We start from the raw sequence: 19,591 nt of genomic DNA, 5'->3' as shown, positions 1-19,591 counted from the left end.
ATTCCACTTTCTTTAGTACTTGCCCTCTTATATTTCTATCCGTTGGTACTATCATTCCTCATTGGTACCATCATTTCACACTTCTTTGAATTAAATTACTAGCCGCACTGTCCCAACAATTCTTCCAACAAATTTTGCCTTTATTGTACCTCTTCCTTCACCATTTCCTCACACCATTAGATCACCTGCAAACACCACTGCTTTCATATATTCATCCTCTATTTGTGCTGCCATACTGTCTTTATCTCATCCATAATTGTGATGAAAAGTAGTAGGAGTGGTGCCCTCCATTACTTCAACCCATTCTTCAATTTTAATTTGTCTGTCTTCAACCTTTCTCACATTTCCTTGATACATCCATGTATTCTTTTCATAGTCAGCCTCCCAATTCCTATTTTCTGAAGGGTTTCCCAGATCTTGCTTCTTTTCACACTATCATATGTCTCCTCATTTTCCAGGAACACAATTACTAAATCCTTACAGTATTTGTAGTCACTCTCCTCCTTTCATGGTCTTCATTGCTTCCTCTACTTCTGTCCAAGTTAGGTCCATCTCTAAATCCTCTACATTCCAGGACTTCATTTTCCCATATTGCCACTGAGGTTCAGTAACTCTTCAAAATACTACTTCCACTTCTCCTTGACTTTCGTTCGTTCTTTATCGATAATCCTGATATTTTCCATCATGTCTATCTTCTTAGCCGTAGCCATTCCACAGTGAACCTTCTTTCTCCCCTCTCCCATCATTTTTGTCCACTCTTCATTCATTTCCTCCAGTCTCCTGTTACCACTCTCTTAGCCATCTTCTCCTCAGTATATTCCTTTCTAGCTTCCTTTGTTCTCTGTAGAAGATGTTTTCCATCATGCCTCTCTCCTTAGCCTTAGCCATTCGACAGAGGAAAGCTTAGTTTTTCTTTGCAACTAACAACCTTACTCTGTCAATCCAGCAGGGTTTCTTCCCACCTTTTCCTATCTCTGGTTCTTCCACGCACTTTTGTGTGCTGCTTCCACCATCATTGTCTTGAACCATCTCTGACTGCATTTCATCTCTTGGTATGTTGCTCTTAGCTATTTTTTTTTCTGAAATACTCTAGACTCTAGTCCGTCTTTCATATCTTTCTGCCCCCTTTTCCTTTTTTAATCCCTTCAGCTGTCATTACTCAAAGAGGATGGTCACTGTCAAGGACTTCAGAAGATATTACCTTGACATCTGTGACTGTTCTGTGTGTGTCCTGGTCACATATTTTGTAGTCTACCACAGATTTACTCTACAAATCATAGTTGTACCATATTACATTATTACCTGCCTTCTTCATAAACAGGTTTTGGTGGCTGCTGGTCCGTTCCTTTTATGAAAGTCTAACAATTTTCATTTTTCTTCCTTTCTCCTTCCGTGCCCTTCTATTCCGAAGACTTTCTCATATGCTTCTTTCCCCATACCTGCATGTGCATTTATATCTACCGTTATCACGATCTTCTGTCTCGTTAACATCCTGTCACATAATCCTTTGACCACCTCTTTCAGCTCTCCTCTTTTAACTACTGCCATTGCATGTCATTTTCCTCATCCCCACTCCAATACAAACTTCCTTAACTCTGTGCTTCCTTCACCCTTATTCCTGGTTTCTTACAATCCTGCAATATCCAGTCTCCTCCTATTCGTCAAGTCCACCATTTCGTCCATCTTTCCTGTCAGAGCCTGTATGTTTAATGTACCAAATCTTAGTTCTTGGAAATATCTGGATTGTCTTCCACTACATCCATTCTTTCCAAAGTTTATTACATGTTTGAAAGCATTTATTTTAGCCACTACTGGCTTGATGGATCTGTTATACATGGATTTGCTATCTTAGTTTTTGTTGACACTCTCTCTAGGGTCAAGGAACTACTGAGAAATGAATGTAACAACAACAATAATGTATTAAACATCAGTTATCTAATAGAATTATATATATGCCTCAGTGTGTTTTTGTTTGTGGTAGCTGAAAGTGAAATTTGAATAATGGAAGGAGTGCAGACAACAATGCACCACGTATTGCAGTGTTGAGTGGTCAGTAGTCCCATAAAAATGTTGCAAAGCTTGTGAACAATGTCCTCCTTCAGAACTAACTTTTGTGGAATTCACTTATACACTCATACATACACACATGCATCCACCCACCTGGGTTTCCTTGTCTTGGCTCGTTACATTGACCCAACACTGCAGCAGGTTGGGGTGAAGTATTAATGGTTGGGGGTGGGGACCAACTGTTGTGAACTCAGTACATGTCTATAAGTTCTCTAGAACTTTGTATTTATTTTCCAGAGAGGCTCTTACGGTGAATAAAGTTGATGTTGGGGCAAAATTTATCCAAGATTATCTTTTAATTTATTAGTAGGGAGGAGTATGATAGTGCACTGAGAAACTTCAGCCTAACATATAACATATTTTTTGTTTTGTTTTTGCTATTGTGTATTATGGTTTTTTCAGATGTTATTTTATTTGATTACAGTATTGTGCTGGTGTAAGTCACAGTTTTAGTTACATTGATTCCCAAACAATGGGTGAATTAAAGGTACCCAATGATTTACTGTGTAGTTGAGGTGTTGAGACAGAGACAGACACATAGATTAGATTAGATTTACTTTCATTCCGTAGTGAGGAGATCCTCCAGGATGTAGAACATGTCAAAAAAACAATAATACATGACAAATATTTACAACTAAAATACCTTCTTCTTCTTCTTCTTCTTCTTCTTCTTCTTCTTAAACACTAAGCTTTTGGACTGCAGCACAAATATATCTGATAGCTTTTTCCTTCAGAATTAGTGAAGTGTTCAGATGGACATATGTTGTTGTGCTTTATATTTATTTATATTGGTAAAATTTTATATCATCACTGGTTGCTATGCAGTTTTTAACAAATAATTCTCTAAAAGTGTTTGCTAATCATGCTGATGTTTAAGATTGTATACAGCTTAAAGGCCAAGGAGTGTATATGTACGTCCCACCTGGTATTACTGAGGTAGTGCAGTCGTTAACACACTGTCCTTGCATTCAGAAGGACGATGCTTCAGATCTTCATCTGACCATCCAGATTTGTTTTCTGTCAGTTCTCTAAATTGTGGGATGGTTTTTTTGAAAGAACATGGCTGATTTCATCCCCATCCTTGCCACAATCCAAGCTTTTGCTCTATTCCTTCCTTCACCTCATGTTGTCCTGGGCTGTTACTCCCAACAATTTTATCCAGTTCTAGACTTTAACAGTATCATTTCCTATGCATATTTTCATTTCAAATTATTTTTTTGTTCTGAATTCCATTATTTCAGAGTTTGTAGAACTTATCATTTAGATAACTTCCATTGGCATACTGAATTATTTCATTTGTAGCACTGTTGTACAAAACTTTCAGTTTGTCCCAAGAGTTATGTTTGCACACAGTGGATATATTATTCATGTTGCTGCATTCTTAGAGTTGGGATAACAGTATTTTGTATCATTAACATAAATCAAGGAGAAAGTGTTCTAACACAGTGCCTTGAGGTACTTGATATTTTATAGCAGTACTTTCACTTTAGAATGACCCCCTATTAGTTATAAGCAACATGGAATATTTTTTCTGCTTGTACCTGATTATATCGAGCTATAACCAAGTAATCTAATCCACAGATTTCATATCTTGTCTAGCAAAGGATAACATAATCACGATCAGTTATTTTTTTGAAGGCCAGTACCAGGAATGTATTCCTTGTTCTCTATGGCATTAATTATTTATAGTTGCCTGTATTTCTTTGCATTTGACTCAGTGTGACACACAGCTTATTATCGAAATTATGATCATATGGGCTGCTCAGCAAGAGGAGTGCTAGATTGAAGATTTGATAGGGGAGAGAACACAACATGTATCCTTGGGTGGAGAGTCATCCACAGCTGTGGTGGGCCCCAGAGAAGAGTATTAGGACGATTGCAGTCCATATCATATATCAGTGATCTTGCAGACAGTGTTAACAGTAACTTCAGACTTTTCACAAATGACTCAGTTATCTGTAATGAATTACTATCTGAAAAAGATACACAAATATTCAATCAGATTGGAACAAGATTTCAAAATGGTTCAAAGATGGGCAACTTACTTTAAATACTCAAAATGCAAAATTGCACACGTCACAAAATGAAAACATATAGTATTCTATGGCTGCAATATCAACGAGTCACAGCTGAACTCATTCAGCTCATACAAATATGAAATGGAGCAGTCACTTGAGCTCAGTTGTAGGTAAAGCAGGGGGCAGACTGTGATTCATTAATAGAATACTAGGGACATGCAGGCAGTCTACAAACTAGGTTGCGTAAAAGACACTAATGCAACCCATCCTAGGATACTGCTTGAGTGTGTAGGACCCTTACTAAATAGAACTAACATAGGGTATTGAATGTAGACAAAGAAGGCAGCACAAATGGTAACAGATTTGTTTGATGCATAGCAGAGTGTTAATGGAGATGGTGCAAGAACTGATCACACAACATCTTGAAGATAAATACAAACCACCCCTTAAAAACTTACTTGGAAAGATTCTAAAACCATCTTTAAGGGAGCAGTCAAGGAATGTACAGCCCCTTATGTATTGATTCCATAGGGATCGCACGAACAGGATTAGGATTAATTATGGCATGCACAGAGGTTTAAGCAGTCATTTGTCCTGCACTCCATAAGTGAACTGAATGGCAGGAAGCCCTAATAAATGCTACAGTGGCAAGTAACTCTGCCATGCACTTCGCAATGGTTTGGAGAGTATAGACGTGGATGCAGATGTAGATCTGGCAGGGTCAGTTTTGGGTGTGAGAAGTTGAAGCAGTAGTAAGTCACATCCAGATTTATTAAGTGCAGTGTTATTTTCACATTGTGCTAAAACTTTTAAAATAAATTTGATATTTTATATGTTGTCATCAGAAGAGATTTGTCTTTTGAAACTTTCTAGCAGATTGAAACTGTGTGCCAAACCAAGACTCGAACTCAGGACCTTTGCTTTTCTGTGGCAAGTGCTAGAACCAGCGGAGCTACCCAAGCATGACCCTCGACCTATTCTCACCGCTCTACTTTTGCTCCTGCAAAAACATGCGAGACTAGGACTCCTGAAAGAAAGGATGCTGCTTAGTCACAGTCTGTTCCCAGAATGAAATTTTCATACTGCAGCAGAGTGTATGCTGATATGAAACTTGGTGGCAAATTAAAACTGTGTGCCAGACAAAGACTCAAACAAACTCGAGACTTTTTCCTTTCGTGGGCTAGTGCTCTACCAGTAGGGAGTAAAAATTTCATTCTGAAAGTATCACCCAGGCTGTGGCAAAGCCATGTCTCCACAATATCCTCTCTTCCAGGAGCACTAGCCTTGCGAGTTTTGTAGGAGAAGTTCTGTAAAGCTTGGGAAGATAGGGGATGAGCTATTGGCAGAAGTATAGCTGTGAGGACAGGCCATGAGTCACGCTTGGGTAGCTTTGTTGGTAGAGCACTTGCCCACAAAAACCAAAGGTCCCAAGTTTGAGTCTTGGTTGGGCACACAGTTCTAATCTGTCAGGAAGTTTCATATCAGTGCACACTCTGCTGCAGCATGAAAATTTCATTCTAGATTTGTCTTTTGTTTTTCTTTATATGATTTTCAGCTTCCATTTGTAACTGTAATCACAAATTCCAAGCTCTTGGAACTGATGCATTGTTGTGATGGGTGAAATTTGTTAAAATGTTGCCAGGGCATGATTTGCTTTCATCATACTGTTTTGTATCCTTATTTATCAAGAGAGCTAAATAAAAGTGATCCTTCAGTAACTTTACTTTCCTTGAACTGGAATCAGTGTTGTTTTTCCCTCTTAATATAGGGTGTAATCAACAATTTTTATTGCATTATTTACAGTTTCAACAAAAACATAGTTAATATTTAAAATGTAAATTTTTATGCTAGTGCCAAGATGTCAATATAGGTCTGTGATGATTCTGTTGTCTTTTCCCAGTTTGTAATTTATAGCTGTAGTTTCTATTATATCATAAAGGTACTTACATTTATTACACTTTTTTAGCTTTCACAGCAAAAGCCACTATACAGTCAACAAGATTTCTTTTTTTCTGAAGACAAAGCAACAGTTTATGCTGAGGGCTGAAATGAGCTCATTTATATTTGACTATTCATTTAAGATTAAAATGCCACGGCTCTCAATTCTTGCAATGAAGTCTGGATAATATGCTTAATACTAAGCTTCTGAATTTTGTGTTGAATATTTTAAATCCAAATCTGCTTTCCTAGACACTGTCTGAAGATGTCACAGTGCCAGGCTGTCCAGCATGTATTTCAAGTTTCCCTTGTCTCTATTCCAGTGACTATCATAGTTGTTTGGGTTATGCATACAGTCCATGCTGTGAATAGCTCTGAGATTTTGTTGTCTGGATTTGGAATTTTGTGATCTACATCTACATCTACATCTACATTTATACTCCGCAAGCCACCCAACGGTGTGTGGCGGAGGGCACTTTACGTGCCACTGTCATTACCTCCCTTTCCTGTTCCAGTTGCGTATGGTTCGCGGGAAGAACGACTGCCGGAAAGCCTCTGTGCACGCTCGAATCTCTCCAATTTTACATTCGTGATCTCCTCAGGAGGTATAAGTAGGGGAAAGCAATATATTCGATACCTCATTCAGGAACACACCCTCTCGAAACCTAGACAGCCAGCTACACCGCAATGCAATGCAGAGCGCCTCTCTTGCAGTGTCTGCCACTTGAGTTTGCTTAACATCTCTGTAATGCTATCACGCTTACCAAATAACCCTGTGATGAAATGCGCTGCTCTTTTTTGGATCTTCTCTATCTCCTCTGTCAACCCGACCTGGTACGGATCCCACACTGATGAGCAATACTCAAGTATAGGTTGAACGAGTGTTTTGTAAGCCACCTCCTTTGTTGATGGACTACATTTTCTAAGGACTCTCCCAGTGAATCTCAACCTGGCACCTGCCTTACCAACAATTAATTTTATATGATCATTCCACTTCAAATCATTCCGTACACATACTCCCAGTTATTTTACGGAAGTAACTGCTACCAGTGTTTGTTCCGCTATCATATAATCATTCAATAAAGGATCCTTCTTTCTATGTATTCGCAATACATTACATTTGTCTATGTTAAGGGACAGTTGCCACTCCCTGCACCAAGTGCCTATCTGCTGCAGATCTTCCTGCATTTCGCTGCAATTTTCTAATGCTGCAACTTCTCTGTATACTACAGCATCATCTGCGAAAAGCCACATGGAACTTCCGACACTATCTACTAGGTCATTTATATATATTGTGATGTAGGAAAAGGGCCTGATAGTTTTTTGTTTGCTGAAGCATTATTTGATCTCCCCATGTAGCTATTTCTGCATCATGCCAATTGTGGTTTAATAATTCTCTTTATGTCCCTGATGTATGATGATCTCATTTTTACTGTGCTAGTTATGACAATCTTAGAATTGCAGATTATCATAGTGTTGTTGTTAACATTTTTAAGAGTGTAACATGCATTTGCTCCAGTTCGAACACGATCTAAGTTTGTGTGGTCTGCCTCTTTATTTAGAAAACTTGATAGGTTTTGGCACTAATTGTCCTCAAAGTCTGTTCTCTATAAAATTTCTTACCTACTATTACATTCTTGTGAGAGCTGACCATCAATCCTGTTCAACTTATGGGTTTTCATTGTATTGTTTTACGATGAACAAAACAGAATTTAAGGAAGATATATCGTTAGTGAGTCTGTCATTGGACCAAAAACCTTTTACTGTGTGTACCCGTCATTGGTGATTCTTTTTCTGCTATCACCTTTTATAGTGAAACATATTGTAAGCTTACCTCTCAACTTGATGTTTATATATAATCTCGATAGGTTGAGGAGGGTGAAGGGTGGTGGGGAATGGGAACTGACAGTTGGCAAGAAGGCAGCTAGAAGGAGGAGGTATTCAGACAGTTGTACTTTGCAGATATGCAATAGATTTGACCAACTGTCAGAGTTGAGTAGAGAGGAGCCTCTTGTAGCTGTAGATGTAGGGAACATGCAGCAGTCCTCAGCAGTTAGGAGGTCTAGGTCAGTTGCAAAGTCTAACAGAAAGAAGAAGATCCTGCTGCTAGGTAGTTTGCATGGTAGAGGTGTTGGCCAGTAGTTGTAGGAAGTGTTGGGAGTGATGTTGGGAGTGAGTACCATGTCACAAACATGAGTACCATGTCACAAGCATTGTGAAGCCTAGTGCAGGGTTGGCTCAGGTGACTGAGAGCATAGGGGAGTTATGTAGGAATTTTACGGAGGAGGATCAGGTAGTGGTAGAGGGTGGTGACATCAGAGCATTTCTGCTCAAGCTAGGGAGGGTTCTTGATTCGTTTTGTAGGAAGTACCAGAAATTAGTTATATGTGGTGACTTCAATATAAATTTTGTATATGATGGTTCAAGAAAAAGGATCTCCTAAATTCATATGATGTGATGCAGACAGTGTTTTTTCCAACTAGGTTGCAGGGGAACAGTAGCACAGCCATAGACAATATTTTTGTTCATTCTTCATTACTAGATCGGCATTCTGTTAGCAAAAGGGTCAATGGTCTTTCAGACCATGATGCACAAATTTTAACACTAACAGGCTTTTGTACTCAAACAAATGTCACATATAATTACAAACTATGTAGGAAAGTTAATCCAACAGCAGTAGAGTTTTTTAAACCTTGTCAAGGAACAAGAGTGGCAGGGTGTTTATAGTGCTGACAGCATAGATGATAAATACAATGCTTTCCTTCACACATTTCTCATGCTCTTTGAGAGTTGCTTTCCATTAGAACATTTTAAATAGGGTACTAGCAGTAATAGGCAGCCTAGGTGGTTGACTAGTGGGATAAGGATGTCATGTAGAACAAAGCGGGAATTATATCAAAATGTTAGAAGTAGTCACAATCAAACTACAGTAGCTCATTACAAACAGTATTACAAACAGTATTATTAGGAAGGCAAAGAATATGTGGTATGCAAATAGAGTAGCTAATCCACAGGATAAAATTAAAACCATATGGTCAGTTGTGAAGGAAGTGTCTGGTCAGCAGCACAAGCTCGACGATATAAAGTCAGTTCATAGTAAAAATATTTCTGTTACTGATAAATCAGATATATGTACAGTATTTAACAATCATTTTATAAGCATTGCTGGTGAATTAAATAAAAATTTAGTGTCTACAGGGAATCATATAACTTTCTTGCAAATGCCTTTCTGAGATTGATGTCTGAAATACTCCTCTGTGCTACAAACAAGGGGGAGACTGAGTCAATAAATAAATCACTGAAGACTGCGGACTCTCGTGGTTATGATGGAGTGCCTAACAGAATATTAAAGTACTGCACTGCACATGTTAGCCCTGTATTTAGCCATATTTGTAATTTTTCCTTTAGGAATGGTCAGTTTCCTGAACGATTAAAGTAACACTTTTTATAAAGAGAGAAAGGGATAATGTAGACAATTTTAGACCTATTTCTATGCCATCAGTGTTTGCTTAAGTTATTGAAAAGGTGTGTATGTAAGGATAATTGATCATTTTATATCACAACGATTTGCTATCAGATGTGCAGTTAGGCTTTAGAAATCATTTAACAACTGAAAATGTTATAGTCTCTTTTCCCTGTGAGGTACTGGATGGGTTAAACAAAAGGTTTTGAATGCTAGGAATATTTTTTAATTTAACTAAGGCATTTGATTGTGTTGATCACAAAATATTGTTCCAGAAGTTGGACCATTAGGGAATGTGGGGAGTACCTCACAGTTGGTTCACCTCTTACTTTAGCAACAGACAGCAAAAGGTCATTATTCACAATGTTGAGAATGGCTGTGATGGGTCTGAGTGGGGTATGGTCAAGTGGGGGGTGCCCCAGGGATCAGTGTTGGGGTCACTCCTGTTCCTTATTTACATAAATGATAGGCCCTCTAGTATTATGGGTAACTCTAAAATATTTCTGTTTGCTGAGGACACTAGCTTGATAGTAAAGGATGTTGCATGCAACATTGGATCAGTTTCAAATAGTGCAGTTCATGACCTAAGTTCACGGCTTGTAGAAAACTACAATGTTGAACCACAGTAAGACTCAGTTTTTACAATTTCTAACACACAGGTCAACAATGCCTGATGTTTTAATTTCACAGAATGGGCATATGATTAGTGAAACTGAACAGTTCAAATTTCTAGGTGTTCAGGTAGATGGTAAACTGTTGTGGAAAGCCCACGTTGAGGGTCTTGTTCGGAGACTTAGTGCTGCCATTTTTACTATTTGAAAGGTATCGGAAGTGAGTGATTGTTCGACATGAAAATTAGTCTACTTTGCTTATTTTCATTCGCTTATATTCAATGGTATTATATTTTGGGGTAACTCCTCCCATTCTAAAAGGATATTTTGGCTCAAAAATCGGCAGTTTGGGCAGTATGTGGTGTAAGTTCACAAACCTCTTGTGGACCCTGTTCACGAGTTTGGGTATTTTGACATTGGCCTCTCAATACATATAGTCCTTACTGTCATTTCTTATTAACAGTATTTCCTTATTCCCAAGAATAAGCAACTTTCACTCAGTTAATACTTGGCAGAAATCAAACCTGCATTTGTATTGGACTTCCTTAACTCTTGTGCAGAAAGGTGAGCAGTATACTGCTGCATCCATTTTCAATAAGCTACCACTGGAATTCAAAAACCTTAGCAGTAATCCACATGCTTTCAAATTGAAACTGAAGAGTTTCCTTATGGGTTACTCCTTCTATTCTGTCAAGGAGTTCCTTGAAAAATTAAGGTGATTCTTGTTGTATTGTTGATTGTATTTACTTAAACTTATGGATTAACTTTTTTCGGGTTCGTAAACATTTTATTTTTATCTGTTACTACTTTTATGTTGTAATTTAATGTACTGATATGTTCCATGACCTTGGAGATTTGCTCCTCATTTTGGTCCTACAGAACTTGACTTGTAAATAAATAAACAAAGTTGCTGGACTAAACTAATAAATTTAAGGAAAACGAAAACTTAAAATAGATGCTTCAGTTACGTAAAGCATGGTATTTGCATCATTACAAATTCAATATGGATTATAATATATGTTTGAGGATAGCTGAATAATTACCTGGCTGAACAGGTACTGATTAGTGGACATGTTTGCAGCAAAGGTGGATAATTGCACACACAACCAATGTTGTCTGCTGACTGCACCAAGAGACAACATGTGTGTGTGTGTGTGTGTGTGTGTGTGTGTGTGTGTGTGTGTGTGTGTGTTTGTTTTCATTTTAGTTGTGAAGAAGGACCTTGCTAAAAGTTAAGCCATTTGACATATTTCACATCCAGTAATGGATAAATGCTTCCTCTAAAGCATGGATTATGGTTGAAAGTTGTATTATCAGTACTATTAATCCATATTTTCTAACATCACCAATTCACTTTCCATCACATCGTCACCTTGGTCTTTCTTATCTCTTGGAATCCAGCAAAGAATTTTGTTGGTTCATTTGCCTTCCATTTACTTGGTTACGTATCATGCTCACCTCCATTTCATTAAATACTGATTGTCAGCTTTTATTTTCAGACACCTTAGAAGCTTAATTTATAAAACCCTATTTTGTGTGCCTCAAGCTATCCAAGCACTTTTTAATTCTTCTGCTTATTTCTGTTGTTATACATTGGGCATTGACACGAACTATCCTAATTACAAATTTCATCAATTGGTTCTATGACTTCATTGCTTATTTTCTACTATTTACTTTTTAATGAGTTCATTACACTTAATTTTTTCTTATTACAGTAAATTTTTAGGTCTACTTTCAAGTGTACAATTAAATTCTTCAGTTTGTTTTGAAATTTATCTGCACTAAAAGTTCATCACCAGAATCAAGTGTCTCCAATATATCCCATAACATGAAGTCCTCCTCCATTTCACAATTTAAAGGTCTGAGAACTTCCTCGAAGACTGCGGAGATTAACTTTGGTGATACAGGATTTCCCTGCCTGACTCAGTTTTCACTTTTGAATTTCTCACTATCCTGTTGAAGTCTAATGGATGCTACAGCACGTTCATGTGTATATTCTTCAATATACTAACTTAAATTGAAGGGCTGTTAGTCCAGATTTTGTTCAAACTGAGTAAAATGCGTTTGTGGAATCTGTGAGCCACAGAAAAAAAAATCAGTCAGTCATTCTCATTACTAAATACTATTATTTTGTTCACAACATTGTCCTGTATACTTCTAATGTGGCCTGTCCCTTCGGCTGATTAAAACCCATTGTTTGATCTATTGATGATAATTTTGGGACATTGTACATTACACATAATCAGTTTAATAAGTCACAGCTGCAAAATACTAACACGAATTCTTTACAGGCGAATGGAAAAACTGATAGAAGCCGACCTCGGGGAAGATCAGTTTGGATTCCATAGGAACACGTGAGGCAATACTGACCCTACGACTTATCTTAGAAAAAAGACTAAGGAAAGGCAAACTTACGTTTCTAGCATTTGTAGACCTAGAGAAAGCTTTTGACAATGTTGACTGGAATACTCTTTCAAATTCTGAAGGTGGCAGGGGTAAAATACAGGGAGCGAAAGGCTATTTACAATTTGTACAGAAACCAGATGGCAGTTATAAGAGTCGAGGGGCATGAAAGGAAACATGGACGATAACTAGTTCGGACAAGAAGAGAAAAGAAGCTTTCGAAATGTGGCGCTGCAGAAGAATGCTGAAGATTAGATGGGTAGATCACGTAACTAATGAGGAGGTATTGAATAGGATTGGGGAGAAGAGAAGTTTGTGGCACAACTTGACTAGAAGAAGGGATCGGTTGGTAGGACATGTTTTGAGGCATCAAGGGATCACCAATTTAATATTGGAGGGCAGCGTGAAGGGTAAAAGTCGTAGAGGGAGACCAAGAGATGAATACACTAAGCAGATTCAGAAGGATGTAGGTTGCAGTAGGTACTGGGAGATGAAGAAGCTTGCACAGTATAGAGTAGCATGGAGAGCTGCATTAAACCAGTCTCAGGACTGAAGACCACAACAACAACAACACTATGTGGAATATAGAGACGAGTTACTACTAATGTATATGGGCAGATACTTCATAAATCTCTGCACACTGTTCTACACTGCTGGAGGATAAATTGATTCTTAGTCACCCTGTATAGCAGTTGTTGTTTTCTCCTGGAAAATGATCCTACCTACTTCTGATGGGGAAATTTAATCTAAATCCCTCAAATATCCCCTCTCATATGATTCTCCCTATTCATTATATTTTCGACTACATTAATTTTATTTAATCAAATAAACTTTTTCTCATTTAAACCAAATCTTATTAAAAGAGCAGAAAAAAGAACAATTGATATAAAAAACTTAAATTGAAAATGATAACAAACTTATTTTCAACATTTGATCCATCAACTAATATCTTCAATTTATCATTAAATTGAACTAGAACATTCTTAGGATTATTATTAATCCCATCAATGTTTTGACTTACACCATCACAAATTAATATTATTTGAAATAAACTAAACCTAACCTTACATAATGAATTTAAAACATTACTAGGACCGACAGACAGACTGTACCTCCCCAGCATATACTGTCCAGTTTTCTTGTAGAGCACACAAAATAACTTCACTCAGCTCATATTTGTATGTTGGAGTTATTTTCTTTTTATTGAGTACTTACTTGCAGTTGTTAAGTGGGCCGTTATGAAAAACAGCTGTCTGCCATAATGAAGAACCTGTGACCCAGTGTAACATTGTGCTAATGTGTACAGGGTGGTTATAACTAAACTTTCACTACTTGAGATGGCCTCCATGAAAAATGAGGAATTGTAGAACAGTGAAACACTGTGGAAATATTTGTGAAGACATGCATAAGAAAAATAATGAATAAATCATTGAAAGAAGCACATTTGTTGACTGTATACCATGTTCACGTTTCAGGTTACAAACATTACTCAATGTGATGACTGCATCCATGACAGCCTGGAGCACAGTAGAGATTGCTCTGTTGTTGTTTGAAACATCTCAGGTGGGATGTTGGCTACCTTCCATGCATCCTCATAGTCAACCTCCAACATTTGTTAGTGTTCCATTGGCAAATGCTGTCCTTCAAATAACTGCACAGCCAGAAATCATACGGGTTCAAATCTGGTGATCTTGTGGGCCACGCAGTTTAGGGCAACCAGTCATTGATGCAGTTTTCTCCGAATTGGTTACAGAGTAAGTGAGTGACCTCATGTGCTTTGTGAGAGGGAGCTATATTGTGCATCATAGCATCTTGTCTCCCATACAGTAGGGTTAAGCAGATCACAGTAAAGTGTGCTGTTCACACTGCATGTCCTTGGTCCTCAGAATCTGAGTTCCTCAACGAAAATTGGACCAATCAGGAACTGTACCATGAAGCCACACCACTCCGTGATGCATTAACTACTGCAGTGGAACTTCATGAATGTTTGTTGGTGCAGATGATCCCCAAGTGTGACAGTTGTGTGTGTTCACTGCCCCAGTGAGTGTAAGGACTGCATAAAATGTTCCAAGGCCGCATGTCGTCAGTTTCAACCCTTGCAAAAAATCTAAGAGCAAAGTCTATTTGAATGTCTGTATCATGCGGTAAAAGTTGCTGACTATTGTGAAGTTCATATGGATACCACTTCACAGTTGTTCAAACAAATTTTGGGCTTGCAGCCGGTCGTCGTTCAATACTTCGCACGATATTTCAACTGGGCACCTGCCAGTCATCTTCAGGTGAGCCGTCGCAGACTGGTGATAAAGTTCTCCGCTCCGCAATATATAGCGTACTGTAACTATTCTGCGCATGCGTTGAAAACTTGATAGTTGAACCAACACTGCCCGCCGGCAGCTCCCTCGCTGGTGGAATAGCGGAACTCAGTCGCCCTCTACGTTGCTGTTTGCCACGGCCGTCGACGCACTCTGTCGTCTTCGATTTGAGCAAATCGTGGAGATGATGGGATTCCATGCACTGTCCAGCTGGTAGCCGCTGTCACGGTTTAACAGATTTTCCGCCAGTCCTATTTCTACGGATTCTTTAGTAATGGAGTCCCAGAAAGACGTTGCTGTAGACAAAATCATTGTTTTCTCATACTCCATTGAATGTCCAGTAGAAATACAATGTTCAGCAATAGCGGACTTGCTTGGCTGCAAAAGGCGGGTGTAACGTTGATGTTCAGTGCAGCGTTCTTGCACGGTGCATGTGGTTTGACCTATGTAAGCCATACCACATTGGCACGGTATCTTGTAAATTCCGGCCTTTCGTAGTAACAGATTGTCCTTAACTGATCCCACAAGGTCCACAATCTTCGATGGTGGGCGGAAAACCACTTTTACCTGAAATTTTCGGAGGATTCTTGCTATTTTAAACGAAGTGTTGCCAACGAAAGGAAGAAAAGCTAAAGATTGTTCCGGCATGTTCTCCTCTTTATTCACTTCCTGCTTCTTAGTTTTAACTGTTAGTGCCCTGTTAATCTGCCGGATGGAATACCCATTTTCGCTGAATACTGCCTTTAGATGGGCGAGTTCTTGAGATAAGCTATCTAGATCTGAGACAGTATGAGCTCTATGAACAAGCGTTTTAAGCAAACTCATGGTTTTCGATGGGTGATGGCAACTCGATGCTTGCAGGTACAAATCAGTATGAGTGGGTTTCCGGTAAACTGAATGCCCTAGAGAACCATCATTCTTCCTTCGAACCAGGACATCCAAGAAAGGCAAACAACCATTTTTCTCTATTTCCATGGTGAACAGGATGTTGCTATGAATGGAGTTGAGGTGATGTAGAAACTCCATTAATTTATCTTCTCCATGAGGCCACACTATGAAAGCGTCGTCCACATACCGCCAAAAAACTGTTGGCTTCAGGGCAGCTGATTCAAGCGCTCTCTCTTCAAAGTCCTCCATAAAAAGGTTGGCGACCAAAGGAGAGAGGGGGCTACCCATGGCAACACCGTCAGTCTCCTGCAGAGTCTTCCACTGGAGTTTATCTGTCATCTCCGTAACGCTTTCGCGATTACTAAATGATCCTGTAACGAAGCGCGCTGCTCTCTGTTGGATCTTCTCTATCTCTTTTATCACCCCTATCTGGTACTGGATCCCACACTGCTGAGCAGTATTCAAGCAGTGGGCGAACAAGCGTACTGTAACCTACTTCCTTTGTTTTCAGATTGCATTTCCTTAGGATTCTTCCAATGAATCTCAGTCTGGCATCTGCTTTACCGACGATCGACTTTATATGATCGTTCCATTTTAAATGACTCCTAATGCGTACTCCCAGATAATTTATGGAATTAACTGCTTCCAGTTGCTGACCTGCTATATTGTAGCTACATGATAAGGGATCTTTCTTTCTATGTATTCGCAGCACATTACACTTGTCTACATTGAGATTCAATTGCCATTCCCTGCACCATGCGTCAATTCGCTGCAGATCCTCCTGCATTTCAGTACAATTTTCCATTGTTACAACCTCTCGGTATACCACAGAATCATCCGCAAAAAGCCTCAGTGAACTTCCAATGTCATCCACAAGGTCATTTATGTATATTGTGAATAGCAACGGTCCTACGACACTCCCCTGCGGCACACCTGATATCACTCTTACTTCGGAAGACTTCTCTCCATTGAGAATGACATGCTGCATTCTGTTATCTAGGAACTCTTCAATCCAATCACACAATTGGTCTGATAGTCCATATGCTCTTACTTTGTTCATTAAACGACTGTGGGGAACTGCATCAAACGCCTTGCGGAAGTCAAGAAACACGGCATCTACCTGGGAACCCGTGTTCCTCTGAGTCTCATGGACGAATAGTGCGAGCTGGGTTTCACACGATCGTCTTTTTCGAAACCCATGCTGATTCCTACAGATTAGATTTCTAGTCTCCAGAAAAGTCATTATGCTCAATCATAATACAAGTTCCAAAATTCTACAACTGATAGACATTATAGATATAGGTCTATAGTTCTGCACATCTGTTCGACGTCCCTTCTTGAAAACGGGGATGACCTGTGCCCTTTTCCAATTCTTTGGAATGCTGCACTCTTCTAGAGACCTACGGTACACTGCTGCGAGAAAGGGGGGCAAGTTTCTTCTGCGTACTCTGTGTAAAATTGAACTGGTATCCCATCAGGTTCAACGGCCTTTCCTCTTTTGAGCAATTTTAATTGTTTCTCTATCCCTCTGTCGTCTATATCCAAGCTGAGACTGCTGTGACCAGAGCTTTCTCAAAGTTTAGCATTCCCCTCCTCGCTCAACAAACTCTTCAGGCTCTGGCAGTATTTATATATTTGAGTGTTGTGGTGCAATTGGCTATTGGCCTCTCCCAGTAACAGTTTCCAAATTGTCAGTTAATTCGAACTTCTGAATCATGTTCTTCAACCTCAGTTTGGAAAGAGCATCTTTCCGTACTCCTTTAACGTGTCGATAATCGCAAAGAGCTGTTGTTTTTATGAAATAGCCTTGCGAATAAAGCCCTGCTCACCTGAACCATATCCATGTTGACTGTCTGCAGCTGTAATGCACACTGATGCCCATGTTTCACCCCTATGTCATCATACTAGTACCAGCATCTAGCAGCAAGTCATAACATTAACATTACTGACAATGCTAATCCTTCAGTGTGCAGTCTGAATATCATTCCTATAAAGTTGAGTGCTCTTATGATAAATAGTTTTCTGTCTTCACTGGCGCAAGTAATAAAAATTTTAATTATAACAACCCGGTATTTGTCAGTGTCAATTTCATTTCCCCCACTATCTGTGGCTGAAATACTCTTCACAGCATGAGGTGTATCAAATGCATAATCCCAGCCTTGTCCCTCCCAACATCTGAACAGGCCCAGACACACAAATTGGCTCCCTCTGGAACAGAAATATGTTACCTAGGTGTTCTGGAACAGCAGGTATTTGAATGTCAAGCAGTTCATTACAGCAGATTATTGTTCTAGACTGAACACAATCAGTCCAGTTCTAAAATACATCTTCACACTCACCTTGCAAGATATACTGTGGGTATATGGCAAGTGTCTTCACTGAGAGCAGCCCACTCTAAAAGTGCTAGCAATTCCTGAGTAGAAGTGATTTGTGTGGTCTACCAACAGCACAGTTAATGGTAGGGGAAGTGCGGTAATTTTCTGATCATTCAAGAGACAACAGCACAGCTACACAGCTTTACACTCCACTGTCAATAATAGACAGCAACAAGGTGCCACATTTATCAGTGTAGTCCCTTTCCTGCCATCACTGCATACATCACTGACAACATCACATTTCTCAGCCATTATTCATAGGAATATATTTTGCACAAAATCTGATGTAACAACTGGAAACAAGTACTCAATAAATTGAAAATAACTTAAGTATATAAACACGAGCTCGCCAAGTTATTTTGGCTACTCACACATGAGAACTAGGCAGGAAATGATGGCGATGTACGTTGCAGTGCTTGTAGGGGGGGGGGGGGGGGAGATGCCTTTACTGAAAGAGTGCTACAACTGCTGTACAGGTTGACTATGATTCAATTTTCCCTTGAACAGTGTAGAACAGTGTGCAGAGATTTCTGTAGTCAGTCCATACGTGTTTCTTGCAATAATATTATTAGTAACTCATCTCTGTATTCCATGTAGTGGTAATGCACTTTTTGGTCTTTGTTGATTGGGTTAGTTATACACTTACTGCGTAGTAACTTATAGACAGCAGATGTAGCCAGTTTTAATAAAGAAATATAGTAATTCCCATGGCACAGAATGAAGCAAATCAGATCATTTTTTTATTACTTGTACTTAACATCTGTAAATGTAATGCTGCCACTGAAATAATGTTATTGCCGTTTTCCAGGTATTACCTCAGTCGTTTCAAGGATGCCTACAGGCAGGCTACCATAGATATGATGTTGGGTAAGTGTAGAGTGTAATAATTTTATAAAGCTTTGAAGCTGAATAATAAGTTTTCTTATCTGTTAGTGACGCTCTCTACAAACAAGTGAAAGAATTTTGGTTTCATTATTCGAACTGGAAGGTTAGTAAAGTCATTTGAACCCTTTTATAACTGTTGCATCACTATTATAGTAATTCATAATTAACAGTGGCCCAGCATACACATAAGGAGCTGGTGTACTTAGTATAAGCTACAACACTGGTTGACTGTTATGATTCAGAGGTAGTTCATAATCTAGAAAAAGATAATTGCACAATGCAGAGACGCTTCCATGTGTGATCTCAGCAACTACAAACTTTTATGCTCAGTACAACCACATTCTTCCAGAGTCCATCCAGCAGACTGACGCAGCCCAGTAATTCTCAGATCCCTGTTACAGGGAGTTAATTTAACCACTGTTTTTTCGGAATTTTTCAGTGTAATTCAAACAAGAATTGGTTTTTATATTTGGATAGCAAATTTTGTTTTTATTTGGATTAAAACTATAAAACTATTTCAAAATGAAGTGTATAAATTGTCAATGTGTACAACTCCCAATGTTTCGGCCACTGTTGCAAATGGCCCTCCTCAGAGTCAGTCTTCTTCTTCTTCTTCTTCTCTCTCTCTCTC

At 38.9% G+C, this 19,591-nt stretch overlaps 1 protein-coding gene across 1 annotated transcript in view; it reads left to right on the top strand.

Moving 5' to 3' along the window:
• LOC126251772 (phosphatidylinositide phosphatase SAC2) overlaps positions 1 to 19,591 on the top strand; it is a 385,804-nt gene that overhangs the window by 236,103 nt on the left and 130,110 nt on the right. Inside the window, exon 10 of the mRNA XM_049952395.1 lies at positions 18,884 to 18,942. Within this exon, the coding sequence (XP_049808352.1) occupies positions 18,884 to 18,942 (59 nt within the window). The remainder of the gene's footprint in view (positions 1 to 18,883; positions 18,943 to 19,591) is intronic.

Source organism: Schistocerca nitens, chromosome 4, assembly GCF_023898315.1.
Source record: "Schistocerca nitens isolate TAMUIC-IGC-003100 chromosome 4, iqSchNite1.1, whole genome shotgun sequence".
In the NCBI taxonomy this organism is placed as follows: domain Eukaryota; kingdom Metazoa; phylum Arthropoda; class Insecta; order Orthoptera; family Acrididae; genus Schistocerca; species Schistocerca nitens.
This window is presented reverse-complemented; position numbering and strand designations above follow the sequence as displayed.